General features: G+C 33.7%; 1 protein-coding gene across 2 annotated transcripts; it reads left to right on the top strand.

The window, feature by feature from the left end:
• The first annotated feature begins 1,329 nt into the window (after positions 1–1,329).
• LOC121995741 (K(+) efflux antiporter 4-like) lies at positions 1,330–17,692 on the top strand. Of its 2 annotated transcripts, XM_042549507.1 has the most exons (20): positions 1,333–1,788; positions 2,433–2,476; positions 3,535–3,593; positions 3,818–3,896; positions 4,059–4,120; positions 4,198–4,273; positions 4,440–4,514; positions 4,932–5,003; positions 5,099–5,182; positions 9,642–9,710; positions 10,376–10,453; positions 10,622–10,710; positions 13,633–13,729; positions 13,845–13,898; positions 14,677–14,772; positions 16,048–16,236; positions 16,307–16,384; positions 16,830–16,874; positions 17,004–17,090; positions 17,173–17,692. In XM_042549507.1, the coding sequence occupies exons 1-20, from the start codon at positions 1,572–1,574 to the stop codon at positions 17,254–17,256; spliced, it is 1,734 nt and encodes a 577-aa protein (XP_042405441.1). In that variant the 5' UTR covers positions 1,333–1,571; the 3' UTR covers positions 17,257–17,692. The 2 variants fall into 2 exon arrangements, with proteins under 2 accessions (XP_042405442.1, XP_042405441.1); XM_042549508.1 differs by lacking the exon at positions 16,048–16,236 and having other exon boundaries at positions 1,330–1,788.
• Positions 17,693–17,761: the final 69 nt, after the last annotated feature.

The raw sequence follows: 17,761 nt of genomic DNA, 5'->3' as shown, positions 1-17,761 counted from the left end.
AAGAAGGGGTATAATGAAAATAAGATACCTATTTTTTGAATAATGAAAGTTGAGTACAAATATTGAATTTTTCTCACGCTACTTAGTACAATTAATGTTAAAAAAATAGTTCAATCGACCAATTTTTTTTTCAAACCGGCAAAATTAATTTGTTTGACGGAAACTAAATTTTTAATAAATATTTATCACTGTCATGCGATAATATAGAAATAAAAAATTTCTTCACCATATCCACTTTTATATTTTTATATTTGAAACGCCAATAAATAAGTTCTCATGAGATTGCAGTAGTAAAATATTTAGAGGAACAAGAGAATAAATTAGAATTAGAGTTTAGATTCCAACAATGATAATTACTACCTCTAAAATTAATCATATTTTTATCGTATTTCTTTGAAATGTTTTTGTGATGTAATTGGAACGTTTCATAGACTCCTCAATCCAACCGAATAGCGTGATTAATCTTCCATTCCGATGTGGGAGAATAAAAAATTATATCTCAATCCATTTTCTTACTTTGATTCCACTTTCTCATCAATGAAACGTTCTTCAGGTCCTACGGGTATGATGTAGTGATTAAGACGTGATCTGATCTTCTCCTTGTGGCATAAAGGTCAATACGTTCGTCCTCAACGTCTCTGTCAATTCGTCTCAGGGTCAACACGGAGAAGATAAATCACGGGGACTACTAGCCTTTAGAATAGTGACTAATACATAAGAGAGGTATTTACCTCGACTTTATCGAGATGATATGATCTTCTCTTGAATATATATATTGATGTTGAATTTAGCAAAAATTTTTAAGTTGGATGGCTATGAATCGAAATATTTATGAATGAAAAAAGTTTACGAGTTTATCTTTACGAGCAAACTACTACATTAGATCATTTTACAAGGACGAAAAAAATCATGACCGACGAATTATTAGAGCGCTTACCTAATTTATCTTAGACAATCGATAGCAAAATTTCTATAGGATTAAACTGGGATTAATTGAATAATATGAACGGGACACCTAGCTTTAAAAAAAAATTGTTTAGACTTTATTTTTTAAGATTTCTTGCGGTACTAACAAAGCTATTAAATAAAAATTTCCTATATAATGAAAAGATAGAGCAGATACAATTTGTTGTTACAAAATATCTTATAAATATCATTAATTCGAATTAAACTCGTAAGGATAAATATATAAAAGCATTATGTTCGTAAGTAATTTAAGCATAACTTAGAAAATGGGAAGCAAATATATTTATTTATTTATATTTGGTTAATAACCATCTAATTTGGTTCCATCGTACGGATCCGAACAGCCTAAGATATTTCCCGAGGTCATTTCATCGGTCGGATCTCCGTGGAATGCTCAACCACTAAAACGTGCCCCAGCTTGGCTTTCCGGTGCTCCGCCCACCCGAATCACAGTGAAATAATTAAAGAGATCCAGCGGCGGAGTCAAAGACCGCAAAGGGAAGAAGGAAGAAGAAGAGACGGTGTGGTGACCGGACCTCGCCGTTCCCCCAACTCTTCCCCTTCGCTTTCTGACCTTCTGGCCTGTAGCTGATCCGAGGGCGTCGATGGGGGCCCTCCGCGCCGACGGGTGGCTCCTCACGTCGGTGCTCCTCGTCGCCGTTTGCTTCTACGGCTTGGCCTGCTTGGCCGGAGCCGATGACTCGGAGGTAGTCAATGCGACGGAGGTGATCAAGGGGGTTTCCGACAAGGAGGGTAGCTTCGCGGACATGATCGACCGCGCGCTCGAGAAGGAGTTTCCCGAGAACGAGCAGAGTGGTGGAGGTTTGTGCAGATCTGAGTTCTCAGTCTCTCGTTCTTTTATTCCACGGATGGGTTTGCTGACGTGTGAAGATGTGATCTGGGAGGTAGATCGTTAGGATATTTGGAGGCTGGACCTCTGTTTCGCTATTTCTTGGTAGCTTGGTCTTGATATAGCAATGAATGCAGAAACGCCCATTTTAGGTTTTTAAGGTCCCTTGCGTCTTCTCTTCTCTTTTGCTCCTATTTTCTGTTAATAAGTTCCACTTTGTTCGATGCTGAAATTGTACAAGTGAGCTTACTATCATACTATGGTCCTTGTGTTGGAGAGTCCGGTTGTCCGGCTGCTTTAGGAGTTGCTTTCCAAGCTCATTTGGTTGCTAATTTACAGGATCTGATTAAATTGACCTCCAAATTTAGGGTGGGTTCTGGGAGTTTGGTTCAGATTTAAGCTTATCTCAATTGGTATATGTAAATTCAGTCAATTTATCTTCCTTGTAACTCAGGCTTTAGTAGTTCATGATATGAATTTTTTAATCCTTGCAGCCATAACATCCGTTTGCCTTTTTATTTCTGTGAGATATACTGTAAATACTGACTTCTACTTGAAATTTTATATTGCAAAGGAAAAGTTGATCAATCTACTAACGATTTTATTTACCCGGTAGAAACTGACCCTGGCGGCTTCAACAATAGTGTTGCTGAAAATCAGGTATAGTTTATAAAAAAATTAGATATTTGAGTGATTTCATAAAAAATGAGCTTTATGCATTAAATTTTCTGTCTTTAAACTTGTTTATTTCAGTTATAAATGAATTAGTTTTTTTCCTGCATCTTTGTTCCTTGTCAGTCTTCCCGAAAAGTATGAAGCAAATGTCAACATGCTTTCATGAGAGTTTAAGGTTCCGTCAAGGTAGTTGTAGGTGTTGGATGATGATCTTATACATGAAATTTGCTATGCTAAGTATTTTTCAACTGGAGTGAACTTTGTTTTATAGGAGGCATGTTACCAAGCTGAAGTTTAAGTTGTGTGGATAGCAAATTGTACCTTATGAGTCAACTATCTTATCTTGTCAGCTATATCTTGATGGTGGAGCTAAATCTGTGTAGAAACACATTGCAGATATCTAGGTGTTAATTTTGAAAGTTCTGTGCTTAGTGGTTCTGATTTATATTGCAACTGTTTGGGCTGCCTAAGTTGAACATAACAAGCTTGGAATACCGATAGGAACTTTTAACATGCCTTTGTCTGATTGGTGTGTGCAATAAAGAATAAATGATGACAGAAACCTTGTTAAACAATTGATTTGTGTATACAACTATTTTAGACAAAACATGGAAAATTATCTCTGACAATCATTGACAAGAATAAAACTAGTTCATCGTTGAAAGCTTTTTTGTCCCTATTTAGTTCTTTGCTATAGCTCCCATTATGATGCTTATATCTGTCAGGAATTTCTTGGATGTAGATTATTGTACCTTTTGATCATATTCATAATCGTTCATCCTTTCAAAAGATTTAAAATTTCTCAAGTTTTTCTTGATAATTGTTCTCATCATTGCTATGCTTCTTAACAATTGTTTTGATTCTGATACTGAATTGACTGTAGATTTTTACATGAAGTTCAAACAGATATAACTGTTCATTTTTATTGTTTTATTCTTTATCTAACTTCTTTAACTAAAGCACTATCAATGTTTTTTCGGTTATTAGAACTTAATGGTGGTGATAATTGAGCAACTCATGATTATTCTTCTTTTGTATACTAGGCAGTTCTGGAGACTGTAGCTAGAGTCACTACAAAGAAGAATGAAACCAAAGAGGAAAAGTATGCGCTCCTTTCTTTTAATATATATTTTATTTACATTTCTCTCTTTTTTTTTCTAATTTTTTTATGGCTTCTATAAAGTTCAATGGAGGGACAAGATGAAAAAATGAAGGTAGCCGACTCCAAATACTTGGGAGTTGGGACCATCGTGGCTTGTATTTTAAAATGACTTTACAGAAATTATAACCAAGTGACTCCCTTAAACCATCTTATGTGCTTTCTAGGTCATTTCAGTTTCATGATGTTTTTAATCTGGATAACGAGAACCGAGTTGAAGACATTCCTACCTTAATAGATCGTAAGGTATGACAAATACCTGTCCAACACTCCAAAGTGTGAATGCTAGAAATTTTTTTTGTATACACACAAAACTTGTGAATCTTTTCTGTTATCAAATCTTCCTATGCTTATTTTGACCTTTTATCATTAAGGATACTCAATTTTTGAAGAATCCTTTTATGATAGGATAATGTTTTCATCATATCGAATCCAAAGTCAAAATATCCGGTGCTACAATTAGACCTAAGGTAAATTCACAAGATTATGACTGAAGGTTTCAGTAGAATGATTTGTCTGTCTTACATACTATAGACAAGCTGTGCAGGTTGATTTCTGATCTTGTGGTGGTTATTGTGTCTGCAACATGTGGTGGAATTGCATTTGCCTGTGCTGGGCAGCCAGTGAGTATTGAAAGTATTAGAAACTAGTGTTCTTTTTTTTGGGATCATCTTTCTTTACTTTGAATAATTAATAAAATTTACCATCTATATTATCTTCAATTGTGCGCTCCATTTGCCGTTCTTATTACTATGTGTTTGATATCTACTAATTCATGAAGTATTTCAGGTAATAACTGGCTACTTGCTTGCTGGATCTATAATTGGACCTGGAGGCTTTCGCTTTATTAGTGAAATGGTGCAAGTTAGTTACTTTTACCTTTCTTGTAAAGCAACTGAAATTAAGCAAACTATGTTGATTTACTTTGATGACTCAATATTGTATCCAAAAACTTATCTTGTTTGTTCACCAATGCTATTAGTATCTAACTATGATCATCCACTTCCATATATTAAAAGAAACAAACTCTACTCTTATATTTTTTTTCTTGGGCAAACTTTACTTTTGATTGTGAAATTAGCTTATGATAAAACCCAACAAACATTGCTTTGAAGCAACATAAAGAGAAATTTGCAAACATCTTGTTGTAGTAATTAATATTAATATTTTTTGTTATGTTATATGATTTTATCCTACTTGTCGAGCTTTTATTAGGACATTGACTGCTATTTTATGTTGTTTGTACTTTTTAGAAATCATCTTTGGCATTGCTGTATCTAGGTTGAAACAGTAGCTCAGTTTGGTGTAATCTTTCTTCTTTTTGCTTTGGGCCTGGAATTCTCCATAAGTAAGGTATTTTGTCAGAATCTTTTTTACTTGACCTAGAAAGGCACTTGGATGTCATAGATCTTGATGCTATTATAGTTGCTCTTCCATTGCATTTACAGATTAGAGTTGTCCGTGCTGTGGCTATTGGTGGAGGATTTCTCCAAATTCTACTATTCATGTGCTTATGTGGTGTAATTGCATCAGTACGTCCACAAGTCTGATGCACTATTTTTTGTTGGAATCATCCTTTCTACTATCAAATATGCTTCATACTACTTTTACAGTTTTACCTCCATCAGCTTCTTATGCACAGTAACTGCAGAAGGAAAGTCATTTCTTTCCTTTTGCTTTCAGAAAGTATAAAGTTATGTTAGAAAAGGCTCAATCTATAACTTTATATTCTTAACACTATGCTAAAAGCAAAGTTTAAAATTTCGACCCGTACCGAGGTTTCGGTTCTAGACCCGAACGATATGGTTTCGGTATTGTATCGTGCTATGCCGATACAGTTTTGGTATTTTTTTTATTTATATATAGTAATTATTAGATAAATATGTTTATTGTGTATAATTTAAAAATAAGTGGTATATTGATTTTATATAAGTTGTTTAAACATGGTTAAAAAAATAATTAAATATAGTTTTCTTTAAAAATATATTAATTACTCGAATAAAAATTGATACATCATAATTATATAAATTAATTGTTTATTCATTTAATTAATTATTAGTTTAAATATTATATATTTTAAATAGTAAAAATTTAAAATATCAATTAAACAGTAAAAAATTAAAAGAATAATAATAATAAATTATCAGAATATAAATATGATTTATTAGATTTTTTTTAGAATTTTTAAATAAATTTAAAACAGTAGAAAAGAATTTTTTATAATATCAATTAATAATTTTTATTTTTTTTTAAATTTTAAATATATTTTTATATATTTTATAGGGATAATTTAATTATGATTTATAAAAGTCTATTCAAAATATCACAGTCTAGTTGGGAATTGTTTAATTAATTAAATCTTTTTACTTTTGTGCAACAGTGATCCTATACCGATCTCGTCGTGCGAGTCCCGCGAGCAGCACTCGAGTGACACTTCTGGCGGCGCCATAAGCGTTGCATGATGCCTTTGCCGCCGTTAGAAGCGTCTGACAATGCTTCCAGCGGCACAGAGGCGTCAATGGCTGGTGGATGATGAAGGCAAAATTTGTCCGCCTGTTGTGCCGGTTTCGCTTCCTCACTGGAATGGTAAATTCCGGTGGTTTCGGGCGGCACGACATGACACTTCAAACCTGGGCTAAAAGTAGATATATTCATAATTTTTGATACCATACTGACTTAAATTATCACAAATAAAAATGTGTAAACACTAAAAAAAAAATAAAGCCTTTAGACTGGATTATATTCTTTTGTGTATTTCATTCATCACAATCCTCTGTCTATTTGCCATACTCCTATGGGATCTTCATTTAAATATGGATTAGATCTGTTTGAGGAGTTGGTGAGTGTAACAAAAAAAGTTCAATCTTAAGAATCTACCAGCAACATGCGGTAAGTTCATTAGTTTATTCTATGTGATTTACCTTCCTTCACATAACTTGGGGACCGGCTGTGAGGTGTGCTTGGGGTGAGCGTAATCATCTTTTGCTACAATTAATTTATACCATGTGATATATACTTGAGCAGAAGAATTTTGGTGTGCTTAGTTCTGTATCAAAATTTTGATGTTATCAACAAAGTGGACGCTTAGAACCTCAATGATTTTATTTCTTCTTTTCTACGCAGGGCACCTTTGCAACATGGCTTGGTATATTATTGGTTGATACTCGGAATATCATACCAGTTCCCCTGTACAAAATTTTGTACAAGTCCTGAACCATTTCTAACAACTTATTGTTTTCTTTAGAAATTAAATTAGGAATCGCAAGCGGAACTTAACATTATTGATTCCAAATTTAACTTATCTGTTCTTAGAGGTTTAGATTTGGATTGCAAACGATACTTAACATTATTGATCCAAATCCATCCATGTTACTTAATATTAATTTCAGAGATTGACTTCCAGGTTAAACATGACGAGACACTAGGCCTTCTTGGATATGGGAGCAACCACCACTTCCTAGACAAAGTCTTTCAACGAAATTTAATATTTAATTTCCTTATAGTAACCCTAGATTTAACCAAAAAGAACAATCGAATCACAAATTCGAAAAACAAAAAAAACACAAACTCGAATCACAAATTTGAAACCTAGAATCATATGCCTCTTGTGTTTCGTATTTCAAAATCCATACAAAGAAAACTAGTATGATGCGGAATAAAATTACTAGTTATACCTTTTTTTGTAAACAACAACCTCTTGATCTTCTATCGTATTCCTCTTCTTATCTCGGACGTTGTGTGAGCAACGATCTACTGAGATGAGAACCACCAAGACAACTTCCTTCTTGCAAGTTTCGGCCACCAACCTTCAAGCTCCAAGTGATGCAAGAGCAAAGCCTCCTTTCTCTCCTTCTCCGAGCAAAATCCGGCCACCACAAGAACTCCTAGAGATGATATGGTTCGGCCACAAGAAGAAGAGAGGAGAGGATGATTAGGGCCGGCCACACCAAGGAAGAAAAGAGAGAGGAATAATAGATGATATGTTATTAGGTGAGACAGCTCTACCCTCTCTTTTATATTTCTTGGTCTTGGCAAATAAGGAAATTTTTAATAAAAACTTCCTTATTCTCTTTGCCAATGAAAGGAAAATTTAATTAAAATTTCCTTTAATCCTTTATCATGGCCGACCACATCAATTGCTCCAAATAAGGCAAGTTTTAAACACAAAATTAAAACTTCCTTATTTGTTTCCGGAAATTTTTAAAATAAAAATTTCTCTATTAATTTTCCCTTCATGGTTGGTTATAATAGGAAATTTTATAAATTAAAACCTCTCTTATTAAAACATGTGGATGATTTTCAAAAAGGAAAGTTTTCTTTAAAATTAAAATCTTCCTCTCAATCTACAAATAAGGAAAGATATCAAATCTTTTCTTAATCTTTTGTAGAAACTATAATAGGAAAGATTTAATTTTAAAACTCTTTTTTAAATTATGAAGATGGTTACAAAAAAGGAAAGTTTTATCCAGAATTAAAATCTTCCTTTTAACTACAAATAAGGAAAGATATCAAACCTTTTCTTAATCTTTTGTAGAAAGCTATAAAAGGAAAGATTTAAATTTTTAACTCTCTTTTAAAACTATGGTATCCACATAAGAAAAGATTTCAAAAATAAAATCCTTTTATTTTATATGGCCGGCCACATCAAGCTTGGGCTCCAAGCTATGGCCGGCCACCCTACTTGGCTCAAGCCTTTGGCTTGGCCGGCCCAAGCTTGGGTTCCAAGCTTGCTTGGCCGGCCACCTAAGGGTGGGTAGGAAGTGGGTATTTGGTGGATATAATTCTCTATATATAAGAGGCTACGATAGGGATCGAGAGGAGGAATTGGTTTTGGTCTCCCGATGAAATTAAGCTTCCCGTGTTCGCCCCGAACACCCAACTTAATTTCATCAATAATAATTCATACCACTAAAGAATTATTATTGAATTACCGCATCAATCCCAAATTACATTTTGGGCTCCTTCTTATCATGAGTGTGTTAATCTCTCTGTGTTTAAGATGTCGAATGTCCACTAATTAAATGAGTTACTGACAACTCACTTTAATTAATATCTTAGTCCAAGAGTAGTACCACTCAACTTTATTGTCGTGTTGGACTAAGTCCACTTGCAGGGTTTAACATGACAATCCTTATGAGTTCCTCTTGGGGACATTATCAACCTAGATTACTAGGACACAGTTTCATTTTATAATCAACAACACACCATATAAATAATACTGTTTCCCAACTTATCGGACCTATTGATTTATCAAACTAAATCGCACCCTTTGATAAATCAAAGAAATGAATATTAAGTATATGTGCTTGTTATTATATCATGATTAAAAGCACAAACTTCCATAATAACAAAGGTCTTGTTCTTTTATTCAGTCAGTATAAAAAGAACTTACCTTAAATGGTCCAGCTCAATACACTCTGAGTGTACTAGTGTAATTTCATAGTTAAGATAAACTAATACCAAATTACACTACGACTATTCCAATGGTTTGTTCCTATCCATCTTAGTCATGAGCAACTGTTTATAATTTATAAAGAACTGATAACATTTTCTTCTGTGTGTGACACCACACACCATGTTATCTACAATATAAATTAATTGAACAACTATACGTAGTATAAATGTAGACATTTGACCAATGTGATTCTTTATTTATAAAGTAAATGTTTATACAAGAGCTAGACTTTTAGTATACACTCTAACAATTGCCATAAACATATCATTTAACAATTAGCTTCCTTTTTCTGTCCTGTAATTGACAACAATATTAATTTAATAGTTTAATGTCTATGTAGCGCTGTCTGTCCCACTATTTTTTTCCGTTTATGTTGTTTGTTTTGTAGATGTTAAATTACTGGGTTGAAACTATATGAATATTTAATTAATACAAATTGGAACAAAAAATTCATGGCACATGTAATAGTACTATACATAATGCTTTGCTACACACACTAATGGTTAGTGATATAATCTTTATATGTGCTGTTTCAGTTATGTGGAGGCAAAACTTCAGAAGGGATATTTGTTGGTGCCTTTTTGTCTATGTCTTCAACTGCTGTGGTTAGTTTCCATTTACTGTAGGCCAAGATGTTAATTACTCTTTTTTCTCCTCTTGGTGAATATAATTATATATATTTCAGAAACTAATACTAAAAACAGGCTCTGCTTGGTTGTGTTTGCACGATTGCCCACTGGTGGGTTTAAAGGCCCACAAACATGGCATGTTTCATTGTGCAATCCTTTGAATTCTTGTTACACCCTTTTCGTGTGTCAAAGCATATCGATGAAAATAGTTCAGATGAAAATATTCTTGTTGAACTGTGTATTGCTCAGATTACTCTTTCTTTTATCTTGTTCTTTTGTTTCAAACTTGGTAGGTATAGAGAGCTTACAATTTGCAATGAACAAGCAGAAATTTCTGATGATCAACTGATGTTCTCATGTAAAATTGTGGTGTAGTGAGCCAAATAATTTGTTCCAATGTATAGTTCTAATAGCAGTTTCATTTTCCTTTGTGTTGAATAGGTATCTTTTCATAATATGCTTCTTTGCAGCATGGTGAAATAATTCCTTTATTTTGATTATTTTAGATGTTCAATGTTCTTCTGAACATTAGTATTATACATCCATATAGACAGTTTACTTGATAATAATTGTTCATCGGAAGCAGTTGAGTCGTAAGTCAAATCAAGTAGCATTTGATAATAGCGAACCTAGTGATGCAGGTTTTGAAGTTTTTGATGGAAAGGAACACTATCAGTGCTCTTCATGGTCAAGTTACTGTTGGGACACTCATACTCCAGGTACTACAAAGAGTTTCTTCTAGTCCTTTTGTGACAAGTGCTCCATATCAAAATTGCTGTTTGTATGAACTGGGATATCAATAAAATTTTAAGTAACTTTTCAGTAGCGCTAGGCTCATTTCTTGAGACCATTCAATTTATGTTTGCGGTGGTTGAAACTTATTTTAGGATTGTGCTGTTGGCTTGCTGTTTGCACTGCTTCCCATTTTGGGTGGCTCGTCTGGTATTTTCCAGGGGCTTATGTCAGTTACCAAGTCGTAAGTAGTTTATTGTCCTATAGGTTTATTTTTTATCCAGTATTTTTTTTTTCTCTCCAATGCTTTTTTTATTCTATGCGGGCTTACTTTTTGATGTTAAATTTATCCAAATGATAGGGCGAAGATTGAAGTTTAGTCTACTGGTTTTTCCTTATACAGTATAAGAATTTCAGTTATATTGTGTATATGTTAAGTAATTGTTTAGAGCTCATAATCATGATCCACAGTTATTGACAACATATGGAGGATCCATTTGTTCGTTGTGTGATAATAATTTATGAAGCATTAAATCCATAGTTTGAAATCTCGTATCATGTTGAGCAGTACGATTGAAATTTTCTATTTCAATAAATAACTAAAACTCCATACTACTTGACATTGATACACATAATGTCTCGTATGACGTTGTGTCAATTGTGTCAATAAGTAATGTGTCATGCCAATGCTTGACAACTCCTTGGCATGCTATAACATAGATCAAGATAAATTCTGATAATATTTTTTTTATAGGTCGTGTTCATAAAAAAAATGTCAAAGTTATACTATTTTAGATGAAACACAAAGTCAAATTATATAGATGCCTTATCTTCTTTTCTCTTTCATCCCTTTCCTCCAATTTACCAACGGCACTATACATTGGAATGTCGACAAATACTACTCAAAGACCAAAACTCCGGTACAACTTGAGATTTTGAACATTGGTTAAATCCTATGAACACAGCATTTTGTTTTTGTTAAAAATGAATATTAGATAGCTTCTATTTTAGTATTTAATTAATTTTGGTTAGTTGCTTGGAAGTTATAAACGTGAAACTATGCTTGAGTTTGCCTTTATAATGGGTTCCTTGCCAGTCGGGTGTTGAAAGAAGGCTTCATATGGGATGGGATCAGAATAGTTTATAGTCTAATGAGATATAAGACATTTACACCTCTTGTAATTTTTTTTAAAAGGGAAAAAGATAAAAGGTGGAAACTCCTTGTAAATTTTATCCCATTTTCCAAATCTATGGAGGATGAGATATGGTTCCTTATTCAAAATCTATCATGGTTTATCCTCTTTCTATGGAGCACCTATATCTTAAGTTTTCCTTTTAATTAATACTATTCGCTACACTTTTCCTCACATGAGAATTTATACTCTTGCTCCCTCAAAAGTTTGTTTGGAAAGAAACTCACTTCCCTTAGAGAGAGGATGTAAGATTGATATGATTAGACACCCTTCCCTCCACCCCCTATCCCTATGCCTCTTCTTTCCACATCTCAGCAACATTCCCACATCCAATGCTGACAATTGTGGTTTCCACCTCGTTCCTCCATCTCTGAGAACAATCGTCAATGCCTTCACTTTTTACTCAGTTGAAATGATGCTAATTTGGTGTCCACTACAAGTCAATTATCCAAGATCTCTTGCCCTCCTCACAAAAGGACTAAGAAATGAATGTCCTATAAATCTACTCACAATTTCATTAGATCTATTTGTTTTCTGCTACAAGTTCATGCCTAGATTGACCAGGGGTTGATCGATGATCCCCCTGCATCTCCACTGCTTTTGATCCAATCTTGGTCTAATGTGTGAAGGGCCTAGGTAGTGACACCTTACTACCTAGTATATATTTTTTTTCTGAAGAAAAATGAGTTTATTTTTTTGGCAGGGGAGAGAGGACAATTGAATGAACTTAAAACTAGAAGGAGAGGTAAATTTGAGAAAAAAAATAAGGCATTAAACTTTTCAAAAGGAAGCATTTTCTTTAAAAAAAAAACTGGAAGTCAAAAATATGAATTTGAAAGAAAAAATTATCACAACAATAAGAACTTTAACATGAAATCTGAAAGAAAAACTAGAGGGTTGAAAATATGAAATTTGCTTCTCAGGTGGCAAAGTAAAAAAGGCCGTCTCATGTTGGCAAATTGTATGTTTCCCTCAGAATGTGTTAAACATTTGAAGGATTTTTAACATTTTGAACTATAGTTATAAAAGTTGAACCAGATCAGTTTCGAGCCATTTGTTTAGTTATCAGATTGGTGGGCCAACTGGTCGAACTGCATGTAGACCCAAACATCAAGTTGGTTGAGCCCATTAGTCAAACAAACCTAGATCTATTGTTTAAACCATAAATTCCAACTAAAAGAAAATATATTACTTCCATTACATCAGATGTTGGTGACAATTGGAAATAAATTTCCATTCTTGTCTCAAGTAAACAATCAAATTATCTTTTAGCAAAATTAAGCTGTATAACTTGTATCCAAACTACAAAGTACAAACTATAAACTATTAAAATAAATCTGCTGAATAGGAAAAGCCATAAGATAATTAAATTATTAACTATACCTAAACCACATGTAAGAACTTCTACAGCTAGAAAACTCCTAAAGAATCACAAATATAAAAATATGGTTGAGTTATAATTTATCTAATCTTGTATGTGACCTTTGTATTTTAGTCATGAAAATGGGGATTTTTTTGTTATTTTTAGATAAATGAAAAAACTACACCAGTTTTCTGAAAACCTGCAGATTTTTCCAGTTTTCAAAAAACAGGTGATCAAACTGTTTTTGGCTGGGTTTTTGATCTGTGGTTGGAATCGATCCAGCGAGTAAACTCATTTCCCCTCTTTTCCAGTTGAAATGCCAGTTCGGTCTGGTTTTAATAACTATGTCCTCAGCATTTGGTTTATACCAATGAATTAATTATTTGGCTAGTCTCTGCAGTTAGTTTGAATTACAGGGGATTAATATACACTGTGCTCAGATTGTGATTGTAATTATAGGACGTTACTTTTTAGCTCAGCTAATGATTTTAGCATTTGGTAGTAAATTTATGCCAAAATTATGAAATCATTCTTCCTAGTTCTTTTGCTTCATATTCACATTTTATTAACTATAGATTTTGTTAATTGCTCTCCATGAAAATGCCACCAGGTTGATTATGCTTTTCACCTTTTTGGCAATTCTTTCTATACTATCTCGTACTGCAGTTCCATGGTTTCTTAAGCTGATGATCAGTCTTTCAACCCAGGTACTTTCAACCAAATTAGCAAGCTATTGTACAAAAAAGTTTCACTTGTTATCATGCTCAAAGCTTTATGACATGATTGATTATATGCTAACAAATTCACATGTCTTTTGTGCAGACCAATGAACTTTATCAATTGGCCTCTGTCGCATTCTGTCTGCTGGTTGCTTGGGTTTGTTCCCTACTGATTGTTTAGCTTTATCCTTGGATTATTTCTCCATGTTAGCACAATTTTTTATATCTTCAATTATGGGCTATGATGCAATTACATCACAGCCTAGGGATCTTTGACTTGCTCTAATGCATTTGCTCTATTTGAGCCTAATCTGTTATCTTAGGTTGATGTTATGTTCTTAAGTTGAGTTCTTTTTAACTGTTTAATATTGTTGGAATATCAATTTTTTTTACTGGAATAAATAGAAAAATGAGCTTTAATTTCTTCAGAACTGACTCATTGTCCAAATCCAAAAAAAATTGAGCTTTAATTTCTTTAGAATCAACTCAAATCAAATCCAAAATAGCTCGATTTTGGTTCAAAATATTTATTATCTGTGAATATTTTCTACATTGGAATTCAAATGTTAGAAATCTGTCCATCTTTGTATTTTAGCAGATTGTTTTTATTTAAACAGGAAGAACTAAACAAGAATTTGAAACTTCTGGTTTTGAGTCAAAATATTGTATAGATAATATTGGCTTGAAATCAATGTGTTTCGGAAGTTGTCATCTCTGTTTTGATTAAAGGTGTTTTCTGCCTGTTAACAAGTATTTCTATCAGGGTTTTCCCTTGAATTCCTCCAATCCTAGAATGAGAAACTCTACGTATTGAGGAATCAACAAAGCTTTTTGGCAGATTGTCAGTTTAATGCCCAATTATCTTTCAATAAACTATTTACTATCTGAAGTTGTTTCTATCTCAAATATTCCTTTTTGTATTCTAATTATCTCAGGGTAGTGATAAGCTGGGTTTGAGTCTTGAGTTGGGTTCTTTTGCTGCTGGAGTAATGATATCAACAACAGATCTTGCACAACATACCCTTGAGCAAGTCAGTACTTCTCTATCACTGTGTTTTGACATATATATTTTTTTTTTTTGCACGTCAATAATTTCACGATACTGCTAATATTACTTGTTTGATTATTTTTTATTTAAATATATATTTTTTTTTGTGTGTGTAAACTCAGATGGGAAAAGTTTGCTGTTTGTTTTTTCTTGCTACTTTGTTTTTTTTTACTTGCATGATGGGGCTAAGCTTTTATGATTAATTTATGACTCATGTTTGCCCTCTAGGAATGTAGCAACTTCCATACTGTGTTTTAATTAAGCTCATTTTTCTAGTGTGTTAGTGTTGTCTGCTGTGTGTAAGTTTACATCCTCAGTTATTCATTGTCCAACAGCGAAAGTCAGGTTCAGAGACTAGAAGGAATGATGCCTCCAGCCTTGGTTTTACACAAGTTAGAGTTGATCTGATCAACCATATTACATGTCTTGGATTTACCTAGCTCTTTAGATACAGCTTAAATGAGGGTTAATCTCAAGGTTAATACCTAATGGTGTGTGGAAAAGGACATTGAGGCATTTGGAAACTCTGAAGGCTGAACAATAGAAAAAGAAATTCAGTTGCTTTAGTTTCACTACGTATGTATAACCCATTTTATAACAAGTGAAAAAAGATGCTGTGAAACCTACCCCAGATAGCTGGTGTGTTTTACTTCCTCATCAATATACAATCATTAGGCTATGCAACCAAGCCTAAGATGTGTATTGATCAAATGCATATTATGAGTATGTGCTGTTCACTCCAATCAACCATATGGATAACATAGAAGTTTAATAGACACGTCGAGGTAATAGGATCTAGAACTTGAATTGTTTATTTTCTGCAAACTGAAGGGTAACCACTCATGGAAATTTACTAATCTATGCTAGATTGTTCAAACTGTCATCACTTAAGTTAAACTATGCCTTTGTTATTGATGAAATCTGACTACATAAATAGTTGGGACTTTCCAACAAAATGATGAAGTTAGCATCAATAAATTCAATAATCACTTTGTTCTTTGCCTCAACCCCTTCTTGCATGCACTGTTGTTGCTGGGCGAAACCTCTGTGATTTACCTCCCTTCCATATAGTGGGTGGCCACCCTGGAGGGGCTGCCGAGGTGACAGTTTCACTTTTTTGCTGCCAATAATCACTTTGTTCTTTATGTGGAATTCAGGTTTTAGTTATTCATACTAAAATGTTGTCCTCAAGTTTCTGACATCACTTCATTGCTGCAATATTTCTTCTAAATTCTCTTCTGGTTTATTCTTTTTGCAGATTGAACCCATTCGTAACTTCTTTGCAGCTCTTTTTCTTGCTAGCATTGGAATGCTAATACATGTTCAATTCCTATGGAATCATGTAGATATTTTATTGGCAGCCGTAATCCTAGTAATCATTGTAAAAACAATAGTGATGACTCTAGTTGTAAAAGGATTTGGATACAATAACAAGACCTCACTTCTTGTAAGTCTAAATCTCACATTCTTATATATGTGGTCATACTATGCTTATCTTATCTTTTTTTTCTTTGTAGGTTGGCTTGTCCTTAGCGCAGATAGGAGAATTTGCATTTGTCCTCTTAAGTCGTGCTTCAAACCTTCATCTTGTTGAGGTTGTATGGATATTTCCTTTTCGAATTCTTAATTTAGTTTGTGCTCAGTCATCGTTAGTCAGGTTTGCAATTGCCACTTAGTCTTGGGACTTGAGTCATAACTGAAATTGTTTATCTGTACCTTTAATTCTGGTCTCATGGGGCAGCCGAAGAATGACAAAAAGTTAGCATGTGTTTCTGTCAGATTATTTTAAAACTTCTCTTGGTAAATACAATATGGTGATCCTTTGATACCTTTCTGTGGAACACAAAATGAAACTTCCCAGATAATAGGTCCGTAAGCAATTCATGAATCATGATGCTGCTACATGTTGATGAGAATTGACTAATTTCATGCATTTATACGATTTAGGTTTTCATACTACCACATACTTTCACTATTTAGATGTCAACGTTCATAGTAGTTGTCCTTCAAAATGGTAACTTCAGCTGCACCGTTTTACAGGGTAAATTGTACCTTTTACTTCTGGGGACAACTGCACTTAGCTTGGTAAGTACTTCTCAATAATCAAGATTTAGGAGATAGGAAGCCACTGCTATTAAGATTTTTCTTTCATCTACAGCTTGCCTCGTTAAGAAATATCAAGGATTAATCATATCTTTGCATGCTTGTTTTTAGGTAACTACTCCATTGTTATTCAAGTTTATCCCCGCAATCATTCATCTTGGTGTTTTGCTGCGATGGTTTGCTCCTGATAGCATCGAGGTAATGATATTGCATCCTTGACTATCCTCTTGGGGATGTTTGGATGTTCCATTCCATGTTAATAAACCAGTTTTATCTGCAGTTAGGGCATAAAGGTGATAGTCTTCGGTCCGATAGTGCAAATAAGCGCATGACTTCAATAATTCAGGGTTCTCATGATTCATGATAAAAGAAATTCACAGGAGTCCATGCTGCAGCTAATTAGTAACTGAAGATAATGACTTGCAAGAGCATGTATCGCAGGGAGAACATGTACTGAAACCAGACTATTTCATGGTGCATATTAAATTTCAAAAGCATGGATGAATCCGCTGCATTATTATCTGAACGAGCATACTTTCTATCCTCGGGAGAAAGCCTTCCAAAAAGCTATATTGATTACATTTTAGCACTAAATGGGATTTATCATACCCTATCCTGGTGCAGTTTTTGTGTAAAGCACACGATAATGTATATTTTTGTTTGTTGATATGCTGCATCTTTGAGATTTGAGTTTTTCCTTCATATTCATTCAAACAAGTCTAGAATTGCTGATTCATCAGCATCCATTTTGTACTTAAACCTTATCCTCTTTTTTATAGTTGAAGTCTTGATTTGTTGTACAATTTTATCCGATTTGTAACAGAGTTCTTCAATTACTTCAAGTTTTTCTCCATAAACCTCATAGTATG

Source organism: Zingiber officinale, chromosome 6A (genome assembly GCF_018446385.1).
Source record: "Zingiber officinale cultivar Zhangliang chromosome 6A, Zo_v1.1, whole genome shotgun sequence".
NCBI lineage: Eukaryota > Viridiplantae > Streptophyta > Magnoliopsida > Zingiberales > Zingiberaceae > Zingiber > Zingiber officinale.
This window is presented reverse-complemented; position numbering and strand designations above follow the sequence as displayed.